This window comes from Peromyscus californicus, unplaced genomic scaffold (assembly GCF_007827085.1).
Source record: "Peromyscus californicus insignis strain IS unplaced genomic scaffold, ASM782708v3 Scaffold_11__1_contigs__length_118956290, whole genome shotgun sequence".
Lineage (NCBI taxonomy): Eukaryota > Metazoa > Chordata > Mammalia > Rodentia > Cricetidae > Peromyscus > Peromyscus californicus.
In genome coordinates, this window is record NW_026294402.1 from 37,166,840 (window position 1) to 37,184,999 (window position 18,160).

General features: G+C 39.7%; 1 protein-coding gene across 5 annotated transcripts in view; it reads right to left on the reverse strand.

Moving 5' to 3' along the window:
* Window positions 1–18,160, reverse strand: part of Arhgef12 (Rho guanine nucleotide exchange factor 12) — a 143,673-nt gene that overhangs the window by 37,918 nt on the left and 87,595 nt on the right. For all 5 annotated transcript variants that reach the window (XM_052757569.1, XM_052757584.1, XM_052757563.1 and 2 more), the window contains 9 exons: window positions 17,242–17,319; window positions 16,942–17,061; window positions 14,344–14,484; window positions 8,979–9,053; window positions 7,028–7,120; window positions 4,834–4,944; window positions 4,526–4,624; window positions 610–652; window positions 224–329 (listed from right to left, as the gene is read on the reverse strand). In XM_052757569.1, the coding sequence (XP_052613529.1) occupies window positions 224–329; window positions 610–652; window positions 4,526–4,624; window positions 4,834–4,944; window positions 7,028–7,120; window positions 8,979–9,053; window positions 14,344–14,484; window positions 16,942–17,061; window positions 17,242–17,319 (866 nt within the window). The remainder of the gene's footprint in view (window positions 1–223; window positions 330–609; window positions 653–4,525; window positions 4,625–4,833; window positions 4,945–7,027; window positions 7,121–8,978; window positions 9,054–14,343; window positions 14,485–16,941; window positions 17,062–17,241; window positions 17,320–18,160) is intronic.

The following is an 18,160-nucleotide window of genomic DNA, read 5'->3' on the forward strand; positions in this document are numbered from 1 at the left end:
TTTTCCTATTTAAAACATATCAGGGCTTTTTCTTATTTGTTTGTTTTGGTTTTTTGAGACAGTTTCTCTGTGTAGTCTTGGCTGTCCTGGAAATCGCTCTGTAGACCAGGCTGGCCTCGAACTCACAGAGATCTGCCTGCCTCTGCCTCTTGAGTGCTGGAATTAAAGGTCTGCACCACCACCACCCAGCAAGCATATCAAGTTTTATTTAACACCAACTTACCGAAAATCTTCCAAGTGCCTCTGAACTTCAGGGTGGACTCTCTCCTGCATAGTTTGAATGTAGTGCCGATGCAGGTCCTCAGGAATAAGCTCAGGTCTTCTCTTTTCTGCAAACAAAGGAATTATTTGATCTAAACAATGTTCTGTGTGGCTTGACGCTGACAACGCAACATTACACAGCACAAACTGAACTTAATACAGCAGAGAGGTTACTTAGTGCAGTTAACACGCTTCCTGCCAGAATTCAATCTCAACTTTTCAATATGTTAGACTCCCTTTCTGCTGGGATTCACGTGATTAAATCAGTGTACACTGACAAACAAATAAAACATCGGAACTGAGGCAAGCCACATTTCTACGGAGATGTTAATCTTCCAGGAAACTTACCTAGATCCACTGAGATTTCCTCGGGAACGGGGACTTTCAGGTGCTGAAAGAGAGGGCAGAGAAAAGGTAAACAGCACTGCAGACTTCTGTGCTGCACAGAAGAAGATGTGTAAGTTACTCTTAAAGGTGTGTTCCACAATCCAGCCTCACTCGCTCAAGTGTCACAGTCCTCTCTAGTCTACTGCTTAACACAGAACCAAACGCCTTCCCAATGTTCCACTATGGAAATAACTACAGTCATCTCACTAGACAGCAGAACAAGTGCTTCAGTATTACTCCAAATAAATATCTCACATTGGCTTGGCTTACTAAAAACAATGGTCAATATAGTCAGTCATACACTATTTGAAGAATACAAGTAAAACCTAAACCATATATATGTATATTACACCGGAAAAACTGACTCATATGTAGGCATGATTTTAATTTCTGAATGTGAATCTTATTCAAAAGATCACATTATTCTCAGCAGTTTTCTTAGGTGAATTTTTAGAAATCTCAAGGTATACTCCCAATGAGGGATTACTGGATGTTGTGTTAAGTTTTTGAGTCTTAAAATCCCCAGTAACCAGCCGGGCGGTGGTGGCGCACGCCTTTAATCCCAGCACTCGGGAGGCAGAGCCAGGCGGATCTCTGTGAGTTCGAGGCCAGCCTGGTCTCCAAAGTGAGTTCCAGGAAAGGCGCAAAGCTACACAGAGAAACCCTGTCTCGAAAAACCAAAAAAAAAAAAAAAAAAAAAATCCCCAGTAACCATCTGTATGTAGTTCCTGCTGTAAAACTAAGGCAATCATCTTCCAATTAACTTTTTTCTATGCAAAATTTCTCCCAGTAAGCATGGAGACTTTGGTCACATTGTCAGAATGCAGTGCTCTTGATACAACAATGACAGAAATTATTTTGTATTTAGAGGAAGTATCTTAGTTCTTATCATACTTATTTTGTACTAAACACCTACTAAAGTCATACACTTCCTAAATTTAAATAATTCCTGTAAAGATCTGAAGTTGAAAATAAGTCAGTGTTAAAGTATTATGAGACCCTTACATTATTTATTTTGGTGTGTGTGTGTGATGTGTGCACACATGTGAGTGGATCTGCTTGCCCGTGCACAAATCTGTGAAGACTAATGTTAGACAGTCCCTCTATCACTCTCTATCTTATTCTTTTGAGATAGGGCCTCTCACTGAAGCTGGTACTAGCTGATTCCACTGGACTGACTGGCTGGAGAGCCCCTGGGATCCTTGTCTTCACCCCTTCCCTCCTAGCACTGGGATTACAAGTGTGCACAGTCATGCCTGGCTTTTTATGTGAGTGCAAACATCTAATTCAGGTACTTATACTTGCACAACAAGCACTTTACCCACTGAATAAGCCATCTCTCTGGTCCCTTGTGTTCACTTTTAAGAAGAGTGATATGGCAAGACATGTTCATGCATGTCTGTAATCCCAACACTTGGGACTCAGATGGAGAATCTGGAGCCCAAGGACTGCTTGGACTATAGTTGAGACTTTGTTTCAATGAAAAGGGAAAAGAAAAGACATGAGAAACAGAAAAAAAAAAAAAAAAAAAAGCATTTTTAGCACAGGTGCAAAAAAGTACACGTGGGGTGGTGATGTAGCTCAGTAGTAGAGCCTTTCTTGGCATATCATGACAAGGATTTAAGTCCCAGCATCACAAATAAATAAAATAAGAACTAACTCATATATACAGATAAGGATGAAATAATTATGATTTGTCACTTAAAAAAAGAACCAAAACTTTAATATGGATTCTTCTTATACTTTAATGCTAACACAGATCATGAGCAGTAAACGAGCAGGTATACAGTATGATGGAAGCAGGCGCTATATCTGGTTATTTTCTTTCTCCTCACTACACCAGCAGTTCTCAACCTGTGGGTCATGACTCCTTGGGCACGTTGGTGGTGGAACAACCCTTTCTCAGGGGTTACATAACAGATATCCTGCATAACAGATTATTTATATTATGATTCATAACAATATCAAAATTACAATTATAAAGTAGCAACGAAAATAATTTTATGGTTGGGGGTCACCACAACGTGAGGAATTTCATTAAAGGGTCGAAGCATTAGGAAGGTTGAGAACCACTGTTTCAACACTCTTTCCAGGAAAACAGCAGGGTCAGGGCTGGGCTGGAAAGATGACTCAGTGGTTAAGAGCACTTGCTGATCTTACAGGGGACTGAACAGAGTTCACTTAAGAGCCTGACCCTCTCTTCTGGCATCCAGTCACTGACACACAGTTGGCACATACCCACAGATACAACAAACATACATAAATAAAAATCAGGAAAATAAAAAAATTGAGAAAATCCTAGGGAGAAAGTGATGGAGATCAGGGTCTGAAGCACCACTGCAGAGAACAGCAGATGTGAGAGGACAAGGGCTGCAAAGGTGGCAGAGTGCTTGCCTAGAATTCATGGAGCCATGGGTGTCATCCCAGCACCTCATAAAGCCAGATATACAGGAGCACATGCCTTAATCCCTGCAACTGGGAAATAGAGGCAAGACAGTAAGTTAAGGTCATCTTCAGTGACACACGGAATTCATGGCTGGCCTGAAACCCTGTGCAAACATAAAGGAGGTAAGAAACCAGAGGGTAGAGACGACTGGAGAGATGGCTCATACAGATGAGTGCTTGCTATGTAAGCAGGAGGAGCTGAGGACCTACACTGAGGTCCTCAGCATCCACATAAAAGCAGGGCTTGGTGGTGTGTGACTGTAATCTAGCAATGAGGAGGTAGACACAGGCAGACCCCTGGAGCACACTGGTCAGTAAGTCTAACTGAATCAGTCAGTCGAGATTCAGTGAGAAAACTGGTCTCAAAAAATAAGGTGGAGGGCCAGGGATATGGCTAAACAGGTAAGGTACTGGCCACCAAGCCTGAACCCTGAATTCAATCCCTGGGATCTACACAGTATAAGAACCAACTCCTACAGGTTGCCCTCTGACCTCCATGCTCACATCTTAGCACAAGTGTGCCCACATCCACACCAATAAATAAATTTAATGATAATAAAAATAGGGTACAAAGCAATAGAAAAAGACACCTGATATTGACCTCTGGCCTCCACATGTACATGCAGATGTGTGTGCACACACGAAAATGTGCACACACACATACACAATTTTTCTTTTAAAAGAGCAACCAAACAAAAAAGTGAAGGGATAAGGGCCAAGCAACAAGACCATCCAAGCAAGTACTAAGGGCTATTATTTACCCTTACTTAGTAATGCAAATGATAAAATTCAGCTTAAAAATAAAAGACTTAAAAAATTAATAATCTACAATTATTCTCTACCTTACTGTTTGTGACAGAATCTCTCACCAAAACTGAAGCTCAACAGTTTGGCTAACCCTCCTGGCCAGCAAGGCCCCAGGATCCTCCTGTCTCTGCCTTCCCAGGATCAGCCTTTGCATGTGAATGCTGACGTCAACCGTGGGCCTTCCTACTTTTGCAGCAAGCACTTTGCCAACTGAGCCACTTTCCCAGCATTGCTATTGGTAAAACAAAGCACTGCTGTCACTGATTTCAGTGTGTGACCTTTTCCACCACTTCTGAGTTAAATTTGTGTCTCTAATGTTCAAGGGGGCCACTCAGAATTCAATTATCCTTTGGGTCCTAATATATATGTCTGTCATTTCTATTATCTTTTTTATTCCCCATTCTAATCATGCACATATACATTTCCAAATATACATATGTATATATATTCCCTAAAATCAATTAGAAGAACTCATATATCCAAAATTAATTTAGAAATTATTTTTAAGCCAGCCAAGCATAATCAAGAACTGAGATATAATATGGATGTCCCAAAGTGGGAAGTCAGGGTCACTAAGACAACGCACACACTGAAAGAAAGCTCCTAGGAGAACTTGGTAACTTACTGCAGATCGGTCCAGGAAGAACTGATGAAACTCCAGGAAGACGCGCCGAGTCTCCTTGGAGTTGGTCTGCTTATACAGGTCTGAATAGAGATAACAGAGCTGTCATGGGGAAAGAAACGGAAAAGACAGAGTGAAACAAACAAACAAACACAAAGGTAGTAATTTAATTAGTAACATTTGAAGTATCCTGCATGCCTATCCTTATATGTTTAGAAAACAAGTCTGTCTACTCATGTTACAGATGAAAATTCTCCAGTACATGAATCATTATGTGGAACCTGAGTCAGGTGAACTATAAAGTATATTACCAATGTTGCAGGGTCAAACTGTGAAACTACATGGTGTAAGAAAACAGCCAAGTGAGCAGGGCGTGATTTCAGCAGTTCAATGCTCTGGAAACAGCTGCATTGCCCATTGATCTAGAGGAAGAAATGATTGCACATCAGTCATTCTCGATAATTAAATTAAAGCTGCACTGTAAGGCCAACTGAACACGTCATCAGAATTTCCCTTTGACCTCCTGTTCTGGTTTCGGCCTGAAATGTCCCCACAGGCTCATGTGTTAAGGGCTGAGTTCCCACCTGGAGGTGCAGTTGGGAAGTGGCGGAAACATGAGGAGGTGGCCTAGGTGGAGGACAGAGGTCATTGCAGAGAGCCTTGGAAGGATCTGTTTTGTCGCAGGTCCCTTCCTGTTTCTGTCTCTGTCTCTCCCTTTTCATTTTTTTCCTGTTTCTTGTTTTGTTTTGTTTTACCTGTCTTGTTCTGGGTTTTGGTCTTGCTATGTACCCTTGGCTGGCCTGAACTCACAACACCACCCAAGCTAACAAACTCAGAGTTCTCCTACCTCTGTCTCCCAGGTGCTGGACTTGTTTTTTGTTTGTTTGTTTGTTTGTTTGTTTGTTTTAAATAAAAATTCAGACATGAGGGCTGGAGAGATGAGTCAGCAGTTAAGAGCACTGGCTGCTCTTGCAAAGACCTGGGTTTGGTTCCCAGCATGCACATGTTGACTCACAGCAGTCTGTTAACTACAGGGTCTAGGGGTTCTGGAGCCTTCTTCCAGCCTCTGCAGGCACTAGGCACACATAAAGTACACAAACACATATGCAGGCCAAACACTCATACACATAAGATAAAAACCTTCCAGATGTTGGTGGCACACATCTGTAATTCCAGCACTCCTACAGCCTGCTGGGAGGAGACAGAATGTGGAGAACTGGCCAGAACCTGCACAAGCAGCACAGTGGCAGAGCAGTAAGAGACTGCCTCCAACAGTGTAAGGAGAGGACCAACCCCCAGTTTTCTCTGACCCACACGTGTGTGCTGTGTCATATCGACATATGTGAATACACATTTCCACATGCATACACAACACTAAATATATCCTAATAAAATTAAAGAGATACATGTGTCATGACTGTTGGGGGTCATTCTAGTAATGCAAGTCCAGTTCAATACTGTAATATTAATCAATGCAATCTGTCTTATTAAGAGAGTAAGTCAGAAAAAAACAATAAAAATGAATCATCCTAAGTAATTCAACAAAATTCAACATCCAGTCAAGATTTAAGGAGGGAAAGAAGAAAACTCTCGTCAAGCTGGGACTATTCTTCAGGTTATACCCCTCAGCCTAGTCAGGAATATCTACAAAACACCTGTCAGTCACATGCTTAAGCATAAAGGACTGAGCACTTTCTGCCTACAGGGGCTTTATAAGGCAAGAATGCCTCCAAAATGACTAGCCTCCTGCAAAGTCCAGTCAGCACCATATAGCAAGAACAAGAAACAGGAGATATATAAAGTGACAGAAACAAAGCCATGTCTCTAGGAAACAGTGTGAATGTTATATAAAAATTAGAGTATTTTTTTGTTATTTTTGCTTTTGAAAATAAACTGAGACAGGAACTCATAATGTAGCCAACACGGGTTAGCTTCAAACTCGTGATCCTCTTGCCTCTTAGGGGCTCCAAAAACTTCTTTGAAAAAACTACTGGAGAGTGGGAATGGTGGTACATCCCAGTAATCCCAGCACTTGAGAGATAGAGGAAAGTGGATGAGAGGTTCAAGATCATCCTCAGCTACACTGAGAGTTTCAGGCCAGCCTAGGCTACATGAGACACTGTCTCAAAAATCTTACTAATATAAAAAGTTCCTAAAAGTAACCAATGAATTTAGCAAGACTTCAGGGTAAAAAGTCAAGAATTAGGCTAATCATATTCCTTCCATCAATGAATAACTGGAATTTGTAAAGTTTATTTTTAGGTAACATCCCACTTCCAAAACAAAACGAAACATTCAAGTACTCATAAAATGACCTCGTATCTGCAGTCTGCAGAGTTAATTTCTACTGTTCAGAGCTAAAATAAGCAACTAACCCAAGCTGCTTTGGTTTTAAGATTTAGCTTCGCACCCTCAACAAGTTTTATTTCACCTTCCAAAGAATGTTTATCAAATCAGACATCTTAGAAAGTTGAAAATTTAGTATTTTAGAGCAAGTACCATTACCTGCTCATGTTCAGTACCAAAATCATCATCCTCTGCTCCAATAATATGAGGTGCCCCACGAGTGGAGGGACTGCTGACAAGAGACTGTGTGTCCTGGTAATAGCAGAGAAGAATAACAGACAAATGATCCAACGATCATAGGCAAAGACAGAATACAACCAAACTACTGGGAAGAAGAGGCTCACAGGTATGGTGGCTGCACCTGTGAGGAAGACACTACTTAAATGCATGACTCACATCATCAATGAAGTTTCTTTTTATAATCTTCTTTGAAGTGCTTTGCTATCAAAGTATCTGTTCTCAAAGGTTCAAAGTGAAATGTCCACAAAAGCACTGATTGCTTCTCAGGACAGGAAAGGGGGTGGAGGGTAGGGGTCCCTGGGACTAGTAAACCATCTTTGCTCACTACACATCTTTGGTTGCAGGAGTCCTAACATTTTTAATACTTCACTCATTAATTCACACATACGTATACCTTGTAATGAAAGGATATAAAACTGGGTTACATCTTTTTTTCTCTTTTGTGATGCTAGGAATAAACACAGGGCCTGGGTCATACTAGGCTAGGGTCTGACACTGGCCTATATCCCAATCCCTATTCTATCTCTACATCTTAAAAATTGTTTTTACTTTCTCTAACCTCGAATTTTTAATATTTCAAAAACTAAGTGAAACAATAGACACTTATTTTAAACAATTTCAATGGTCAAATTTTCATTTTGTAGCTTAACTGATGTCTCTTAACTATTCAAAACATGTTGCTAATAACACAAAATTATGTTAAGTCTTTTACAATATAACTTCAAGTAAAATAATGGGGCCGGAAAGACGGCTCAGAAGTTAATGAGCACTTTCTGCTCTTGCAGAGGACCTGGGTTCAGGTCTCTCACCCACATGGTGGTTTATAACCACCAGTCCCAGGGGAATCTGACGCCCTCTTCTGGGCACTGCAGGCACTGCACACATGTGCACAGAAATACATGCAGGCAAAATACTCAAACATTTAAAATATCAAATAAAATCATAATGCTAAAGCATCCAATTGAGAGTATGTAAAATCTAGGGCCACTGAAAACTCAGCAAATAAACAGACTTGCTACACAGCCTAGAACCTGAGTGGAAAGGGAGAAGGGCAGAACTGACTCCACATCATGCACATACACAATAAAAATGAGTAATCATTTTTAAATCTTATTAAAGAATTTGAAAACCCAGCAATTGCCTCTCTAAGTAGATACCCAAAAGGACTGGAAGTATCACAGTGGTACATGAGTGAGCATATACACATTTCTTATATCTACACATCACATTCTGTTTAATATAAGCACTGAGAAGGTGAGGGAGAAGAGTATTATTCAGTCTTAAAAGAGAAGAAAAATCTGGCACATGCTACAGTAAGGACAAACTTGAAGACATTATGCTACTTGATATAAGCCAGTCACAAAAGAAAAAATATTATGTGATTCTGTTCGTGTGAACAGGTCAAGTAGTCCACTCACAAAAACAGAAAATGTGGTGACTGCCAGAGGCTGGGGACAGGGGACACATAGACTGAGCATTCAATGGGCACCAAATTTCAGTTGAGGAAGACAAAATACTCTGGAGACATAACGTGGTGGTAGTTGCAAAACAATGTGAATATACTTGTTTTTTATATTTTAAAAATAGTTAACAGTAAATTTTATGACATATTATGGCATAATAACACACTAATAATGCTATGGACTATTTTTCTACTTATTCAAATCTTTCCTAAGTTCTTCTAATAAACTTGTTTTGTTTGGGTTTGTTTGTCTCACACTCTCTCTTCTAGAACAGCACACGAGACCTTCCTAGCACAGCTCAGCTGTGATGCGCTTGCCAGCATGTGTCCACTGCGGTCACTCCCCAAACATGCAAATTGAAAAACAAAAGGCAGAGATGACACAGACCACACAGATGTCATACTCACAGTGTCCTGAACTCCTTCACTTCTCTCCGGGGCTTCCTCCACATAAATTCTTTCTTTCAGACCGCTCTTGGGACTCTAATGAAATGAGAACACACACACATGCACCAGTTCATTCCAGTAAGCAACAAGTGAAAATGAGTCAGGGGAGAAAGTTCTACGTTTCCTGTGCGTATTTAAAACCAAGTATCCTTCATATAGTATGCGGCTGGTACTCTTATTCCTGCTTCTAGTTAGTCACTTATTCTCTCAGCTTTTCCACTTAATACTGAAAATAATAGAGAACCAATGAAACTGTCTCATCTACTCTTCAGTCTGGGGGCAACTTACCTTGTTCATAACGATGAACAGGCATATTCCATACCTCAAACTCATTATTTCAAATAAAACTCTAACTTTATCATCTTTCTTAGCCTCTGCCTTATCGAACTATCTCTACCTCTCTCCCAGTGACCAAAACCAGATTATTCACATTAGAATTAATGGTTCACATTAGCACCTATGAGTTCAAAAATATTACAGTCAGTCATACAACCTTCACTGATCAACTTTAGAATTATTAAGAATACATACTCTCCAAAAAAAATCAAAAAGTATTTATCCTGCATGCAATGTAGTCATCTCCTCAAACAGAAATATCCCTCCTGGAGGAAGCAAGGAGACTAAGGAGGCTCAGAAACTCAGAAGAAATTTACACCACTCGGGAGGCCTTTGTGTGAGGATATTATCAGCAAAAAACAAATTGCTGGGAAACAGACATAACTCTTTGTAGTGTCGATACTTGCAAGCTGCGCAAAGGACTGCCATAATGTTGGTTCCTTGAGTTATCAACCAGGCAGTACCGGGCAGGCTTTTTTGGTGATGCAATTGCCTGAGTCACTCAACATCCTGTGAGCAGACTCAATAAACTGATTCACCAAATAGGTCTCATACAGAATCATCTCTGGTTTGTCATTGCCCTCTCTGTATGGGGTGAATAGAAACAAGGTCCCCAGGAAAAGTATCACAATATTGCATTTTCTATGCAAGCTACATTTTAGGGTAAACTAACAGCTAATAAAAGGAAGTTTTTCCAGCTACTAAATATAAAAAAAAAGACAAACTATGCTTTTGAAACCCCTAACTAAATAAAGGATCTAGGCATTTTGACCCTGGGAAGGAGGTAAAGAAAATTATATAACAGACTGATAGGGAACTTCATAATGAAAAAAATCAAGCATTAACACCTTAAACAAGCACTCACCTCCTGGTGTGACAGGATGAGAGGAACCCAGTACTACCCATGCATTGTTCTTGCCAAACAATAACGATCAAACCTTAAGCTGAGAAACTTTAGAGCTAACTATAAATTTTCAGGAAACAAAGATAAGGGAACAAGCTATAAAATACCAAGAAAAGACAGTCAGAAAGTGGGCTGTTTAACTGGATATATGACCTGATTTTTTTCAAACAAAATAGATCAAGAAAAAGAGGGAAGGAGACGGGAGGGGAAAGGAAGAGAGGTGATAAATTACATATTACCCCAAAACTATAAAGACCTTGCCTGAATCTTGACTGAAATGAACAAACCAGGACTGGGGATGTATTAATGGAGGACTCTAGCATCACAGTCCTGGGTTTGATCCCCAGCATCATAAAACAAATCAAATAAACAAAATACAACAAGATCCTTATAAGACAATTAGGGCAATCAAACTACATGCTAGGAAAATATTAACTCATAAGGTTTGATAATACTAAAGTTCTATTTTAGAGTATCGCACCTCTTAAAGTCACATTTAATGAAACAGTCTTAGATGTAAGGAACTGGAGTCATAGACAAGTTGAGCTGAGATTGGGGGGTGTGATGGGCTCATTATGCTCTCTATTTTTAAAATTATCTGATCTTTTTTTATATTTACTAAAATTTTATTATTGAAAAATTTGCAAATAAGCAAATCATATAGCAAGATCAACTATACCCAGAGTCTATCCATCTCAAAGAACTTTATACAGTTAGAGTAGCCACTATGAAAAAACTTTTCAAAATAAATTTTTTTAAAAATGAAAACAGGGGACTAGAGAGATGGCTCAGCGGTTAAGAGGACTGGCTGCTCTTCCAGAGGTCCTGAGTTCAATTCCCAACAACCACATGGTGGCCCACGACTATCTGTAATGAGATATGGTGCCCTCTTCTGGCCTGCAGGGATACGTGCAGACAGAACACTGTATACATAATAAATAAATAAATTTAAAAAAAAACAAAAACAAAAACAATACAGAATTGAATTGTAGATGATATGTATGTCACTTCTGAGGAAACTGGTTTGTGACATTCTTTTAAGCCTTCATCAAACTGAGCAACAGTGGGATTTTTAAAACCACAAAGCTAGCATCGAGATGGCTTGGTGAGTCAAGTGCTTATGCCATAACTATAAAGATGTCAGGTAAGAATCCCCAGAGCTTAGGCCAGCATCCATGTGAAAGCTGAGCAGAGATTACTGTAACCCTGGTCCTAGGAGGCAAGACAGACAGTTCCTGGGAGCTCACTGGCTGGCCAGACTAACCAGCTAGTAAGATCCAGGTTCCGTGAAAGACTTGTCTCAAAAAATAAGATAGATGGCAACAGAAGACAGACCTGATTTTTTGCACCCACATGCACACATGAATGTGTTTCCACCAGACAGACAAACACAGAGAGAACAAATTCTAAAAACCAAAATTGCTAACTCAGAAGACTGATCTCTCCAAACACTGCAGTACATTTCAAAGGAATACAGAAATCCATAAGCTGCTTTTAGCCTCAAATGTGTCAGTTTGCATTAAACAAATTTGTGCGAATTAAACAAGTTTGCTATGTGTTCAGTAAGTAACTCTGGACTATATTATTTCTCAGGGTTTTCACAGTTTTTATTTATTTGGTCCTAGATTCTTTATATAATGGTAATACTACTTAAGATATTGTGAGACTAAAAAGAGTATCTCAAATCATTAATATAATCTCTGGCATGGAGTAGGCATTCACTAAATGGTAACTGTTAACCATTTAACACACATCTTTTAAATTCCTATTAAGCCTTTTCTTACAAATGCCCCTGTCTCTTTATCCCAATTTATTTTCTACACTGATGTTTCTGATGGTGCTCCTTGTCTATATAAACATGATAAAGCCTAAATACTTTACTCATTTTATTATTTGTCCTGGCTAGTTTTATATCAACTTGACACAAGCTAGATTCACTGGAGAGAAAAAAACCTCAATTAAGAAAATGCCTCCATAAGATCAGGAGGCAGGCAAGTCTATAGTGCATTTTCTTAATTACTGATTGATAGGGGAGCGCCCAGCCCACTGTGGGTAGTGCCATTACTGGGCTGGTGGTTCTGGGTTCTATAAGAAAGAAGGCTGAACAAGCCATGAACAAGCCAGTAAACAATATTCCACCCCTTCCATGGCATCTGCATCAGCTTCTGCCTCCAGGTTCCTGCCCTGTTTGAGTTCCTGTCCTGACTTCCTTCAATAATGAACAGTGATATGGAAGTGTAAGCCAAATAAACTCTGTCCTCCCCAACTTGCCTTTTGGTCACAATGTTTCAACACAGCAATAGTAATTCTAACTAAGACACTATTTATTCTAATTCTTACCAATTACATGTCAGAATTAATGTGTTGTAATAACTAATTCTACACTCATCAATTAACTCCATTTTATAAAGCTATATTTGAAAAGCACAGACTTTAACTGTAACATTTCCTTAAATACAAAATAAAATTCCAATTTCGTATCCATATCACTTGTTCTGAATGCCCACACTCTGGAAATGTAGTAGATAATAATACAGAGGGCAGTGGGGCAGTACTGCATCACAAACCAGAGGGTAGATGGTCCTAAGCAGTGCTGCTAGAACAAGCAGAGAAAGCCCTCACACCTCCTCCAGTCTGTCTCATTTCCTCTCGGGCCTTCCACTCACAATCCTGACATTCTAGGTTGCTCTAAACTTCACTCTCTCACAGAACGTCATGTTCTCATGTGTCAGTCAGTACCTTTGTATTTTTGAGGATCAGTCCTGTGGAGCTAGGTGGAGGCAAATCACTTACTGCATGACCTCCCTTTGGCCTCAGATTTTTCTTTTGTAAAGTGACAGCAGCAATATTTCATAAAAATGTTTTCAGAATTAACCAACATAAAAAATGTTAAAATTTACCAGCACTGTGTAATAACACTTGATAAATATTAGCTATTTTTCTTGAACAACAGAACTTTTAAAATTCTGTCATCATCATCTTTCAAAAAAAAAAAAAAAAGAAAGAAAGAAAACAGTTCTCAAATTTTCCTTGCTTGAGAAACTGAATCAGTGAGCCAAGCCTTACTGAGGTAGCCTAGACAACGGCTTAGACCATGGCTCTCAGTCCCCCTCATCTTTAACAACGGAGAACATCACACTGCTCATCAGCACTTGTGTGTACCCAAGTCACAAGTTGTAACACCTCATCTACACACATGCACCCTAATGTCCTGTTCTCGCCTTAAAAAACAGTCACAACTCACTAACTTGATTCCACAGCTAACAGATACAAACCAGTACCTCAGGCTCTGCCCTCCTCATCCTTAGAGGAGATGATGACCTATTTCTATGTCTATCACCACACAGTATGTATAAAATGATGTTGCATAAGCAATGCTGATAGCCTTTCCCTTTCTTTTTTGTTTTGGAGACAGTCTCATTATGAAGCCCTAGATGGCATGAAATTCTCCACATAGACTAGGCTAGCCTTGAACTCACAGAAATCTCTGCCTCTGCCTTCCAAGTGCTGGGATTAAAATTTATGTGCTATCATGCTTGGCCTGTTTTACCTTTTAATAATCACGAAACTCTGGTTCTACATCATATTCAATCTAACATGTTTTTATAAACAAATACCCATATTCATCTGTTAGTCTCTGTGTGAATCAGGACAGAGCTGTCAGTTAACCTAGGCTAGTAGCTGGAGTCTAACAGGATAAAGGCTGCTTCTCTTTGTAATGGCAAAGTGCCTCATGATTCAAGACTGAGTCATTCTGACCACAAATGGAATATTAACATGCTCTTAAAGATACCAACAGTTGGCCTCTCATTTGAGCAAAAAAGCACGGGCATTAGCTTCTCAATCCACAAACAAGAAGCCTGCTGGGAAATTCCATCCCTACAAGAAACACTTGGCAGTGAGTGCCTGAGGGAAAAGTGAACTCTGGAATTAAAAGTTCATATATAACAGTGTTCAGAACTTCTGTTCATCAAATTGATATATAAAGACCTTTGCTATAAAAGACAACATTTTGAATGCACATTACTTAAGAAAGGGCTATGAGGAGAATGCAAGAAGATACGGATTGAGAAGATTAATGCTTACATCTGCATTGTCACTACTAGGCCGAGAAGCATCTCCGCTGCTCCCGTCGGTCCTGCACAGGCCATCTCCAGGATCTATTTCTGCCTCATTGACTATTAGGGCATCACCCAACGGCCTGGAGGGTGCAATTACAGTGCCATCCTAAAGCAGATTAAAGAATTACACATAGACACAATCATACAAGAGAAAAGTGATTACTGACTGCGTAAGCAAACAGTGGCAATACCTTCTACATGGGTGCGGCTAAAGGCTAGCTACTGATGTGACAAAAATACTGAAGGTGAAAATACTTAAAGGAAAAAACATAAATAATTGTGAGTTCTAGAAACCTAAAATGAACAACCATAAAGATAGAAAAGCAATATTTTAACATAGGATAAAAGTTCCAACAGCAAATAGCACCATAAACATATATATATAAAAGAGCATTAATTTACATCATTTAGATTATCTGCCCATTAGTAAAGATTATTACACTACTACTTAAATGCCTCCCACTACTTCTGAGTTTCATTAAATGTCCAATATTTGAACACATGTTATAAAGGTAAACTACTGAAACTACATTTTTACTGTTCATATCAGATAAATACATTGTTTTTGTTCAATAATAAAAACACAAAGGGTTCCTAATACAGCTCAGTAGTATAGATTGACTAGTATTCATGAGGCAGCGGGTTAAATCCCCAGTATTATCAAATACATCTATATGAGCGAGCACACACACACACACACACACACACACACACACACACACACACACACACAGAGAGAGAGAGAGAGAGAGAGAGAGAGAGAGAGAGAGAGAGAGAGAGATACCATTCCTAGAGCACAATCATCAAAATGAAAAGAAATACGTAATGAAAAGTGCACTAAAGCAGGAGACCTGGCATCCTATGTCACCTGACCTATGTCACTTAACCAGTTTAAGCCTTAGTTTTTCCAACCACGACACGGTATTTTACTTTAAAACTAGCAAAGATAAATTCTCAAAAAATTCTTGTCATTTCTGTGAAGATAGGACTTTTACTAGCTCAAAAACAGTAACAACTTACCAGCTTTTACATATTTTAAGTGCACAGGCAAAAAGTAAGTAATTCTACAGACAAGTTGTCTGTCTTCCTTTGAAATGAAGTACACAAAGCCCCATGCACCTCAAATATGAACACTACAGAATGTCTGGCTGAGATTAACTGCTGGCTTTCTAATCACAGGTCCATCACTCCCGTAACTTACACCTTTACAGCAAGTTCTACTAAACCCTACCTTCAAATTACAATAAAAATTAGGGGTATTAAGATCTTAAATATGAAATTGGGTATGGTGGGACAAGCCTGTGATTCCAGCACTCAGGAAGATAAAGCAGGAGAACTGCTGTAAGTTCAAGGCCAGCCTGGGCTACACAGCCAAGCATGAGGCTAGCCAGGACAACACAGTAAGACCCTTCATCCATAAAGAAAAACAAAGAATATAAACATGGCTAGTTAAGGTAAGCGCACACCAGTAATCACAGCATTTGGAAGGATAAGGCAGGAAGCATTATAAAAGTGACATCCTGACTATAAAAATAAATAAATAAATACTGCCAGGCAGGGGTGGTGCACGCCTTTAATCCCAGCACTGGGGAGTCAGTGGCAGGCAGATCTCTATGAGTTTGAGAAAAGCCCCAGCTACAGAGCTAGTTCTAGGATGGCCAAGGCTATACAAAGAAAGCCTGTCTTGAAAAAGATGGATGGATGGATGGATGGATGGATGGATGGATGGATGGACAGACGGACGGACAGACGGATGGAGATAGATAGATAGATAGATAGATAGATAGATAGATAGATAGATAGATGGCTAAATAAATAAATAGAAGATAGATGGATGGATGGACGGACGGACGAATGGATGGATGCTGAAACCTGGGAATCGTAATAATGAGTTTGGATTTCAGGGTTGGTTTTAATTTGTTCTGTCTTGTTTTTGTTTTTTTCTTTCTTCTCCTAGGGTCAGTTTCTCACTTGGTAGCCCAGGCTGGCCTCCAAAGTAGATCCTCTTCCCTCAGCCTTCCGCACGATGTGTCATGATTAGAAGCATGCATGCCATGCCTGGCCTTGAACTCCAGTTCTATCACTTTCGATCTGAAGTCGCAAGACTTCAGATAAGTAGTGCAATCCTTCTCTAAGTCTCAAGTGCATTTGTAAAATAGAAGAGAACAACAGTATCTAACTTCAGGACACTAAAGAATGCCTGTCCATGTATTTGCCACAATGCCCTTTAGTGTATAAAAGTCTCACATCCTTACTTAAAAACATATCAGCTGTCCTCTTTGTCAACCAAGAAATGCAACTATTTTCAACTACATTTTTGGTTTGTCACATCAAAGCAAAAATACTCAACTCTTTCTGAAAATTACATTGGAACAAAAGCAAGCAAACAATCAGAAGCCCACATTTACTTTTTTAAATCATTATATCCGTAACATCCTACACAGAACATCCTGTTAGCCTATGCTAGAAAAATCACTTTAAAAGGCAACTATGAATCTGACACATTCGCAGGAAAAAAAATGTTCCTGTAAATACTGGGCAGAACTTTCAGTAATGCCACTACCTGAGCAGAGCCTGTGGCTTTGGACAGCTGCTCTTGCAGCTGAGGAATGTGCTTCTTGGCCTCCTGGATCTCCTTGAACAACCTCTGGGTAGCTGTTCGGCTGTAGTCTTCTTGCAGTAACTGAAAGTTGTAAAGATAGTTCAGGAATTAATTACTCAAGTCATGAAAATAGAGAAGAAGCCCATTGCTAACACAACAGTTGCTGGCACCAGCACAATTCTCTTGACTGATGATGGGCAACAGCAATTCTACACACACTCAGTTTCCCTGGCCTGCAAAGAGCCCATGCTAACTCCGTACCTGCAGCCGCTCCTGTTCTTTCTGTAACATTTTTTTCAGAATCTCTACTTTCTGGTTATGGACCACATTGTTTTCCTCCTAGAAAAGAATAAGAACACAATACAGGGGAAATGAGGCTAAAACCGAAGGCCAAGAGAGATGGTATTCTGTGTCAACTCCAACCCTCAGTGTCCTTTAGGATGTTCATACTCTTGGCAGTTATGAATGAAGACAGCTCATTCCATTAAGTTACAGAAACTGTTCTGCCTTTTCATTTCACCTTAGTAGACTATGTCCAAGAGAACATTAAATGTGGGTATCAGTTGGAGAACTGGAATTACAGAAGTACAAATCTGTTATTGCTACTTTTCTCAACTGAGGCATTACTATCAATCCTCGGGCTTGGTTTTAATTTCCAGTTTAGCCTGCCCGAAATCTGAGACAATTCCCAACTCACTGCTCCTTGTTTTACAAATTCCTGTGTCTCCCTATAATCCTGCTATAATCACACCACTCTCCCGCTCACAACAGTGTTGAATGGATTCTCACTGCTTACTCAGTAACTTGTAAACTTGCTCAGCAACTGTGAATCCACGATGACTTCCTTTTGGTAAGCCATCTCCCACCACGTACCTCCTTAGCCGGCACAAGTGAAGCAGAAGTCTCGCTTTTCTGACAGTGCTGGTACTTTACTGGCTCTCCAGCTATGTTTATTCTGTCTCCTCCATTTCCTCTCCATGGCCACCACTGTTACCCATTACAAAAGGCTAAATTCAAACACAACTATTCTATGAAGACCTTCTCTGTCACAACTGGATGTGCTTTTTTCTTACACAACTTAGTATTTTCCCCCTTATGTCTACATTCTGTCTCTTTTGGTTACTTAGAGTCTTAACATCAATTAGTAAAGGTTTATTAAGCACCTCTAATATGTCAAGCA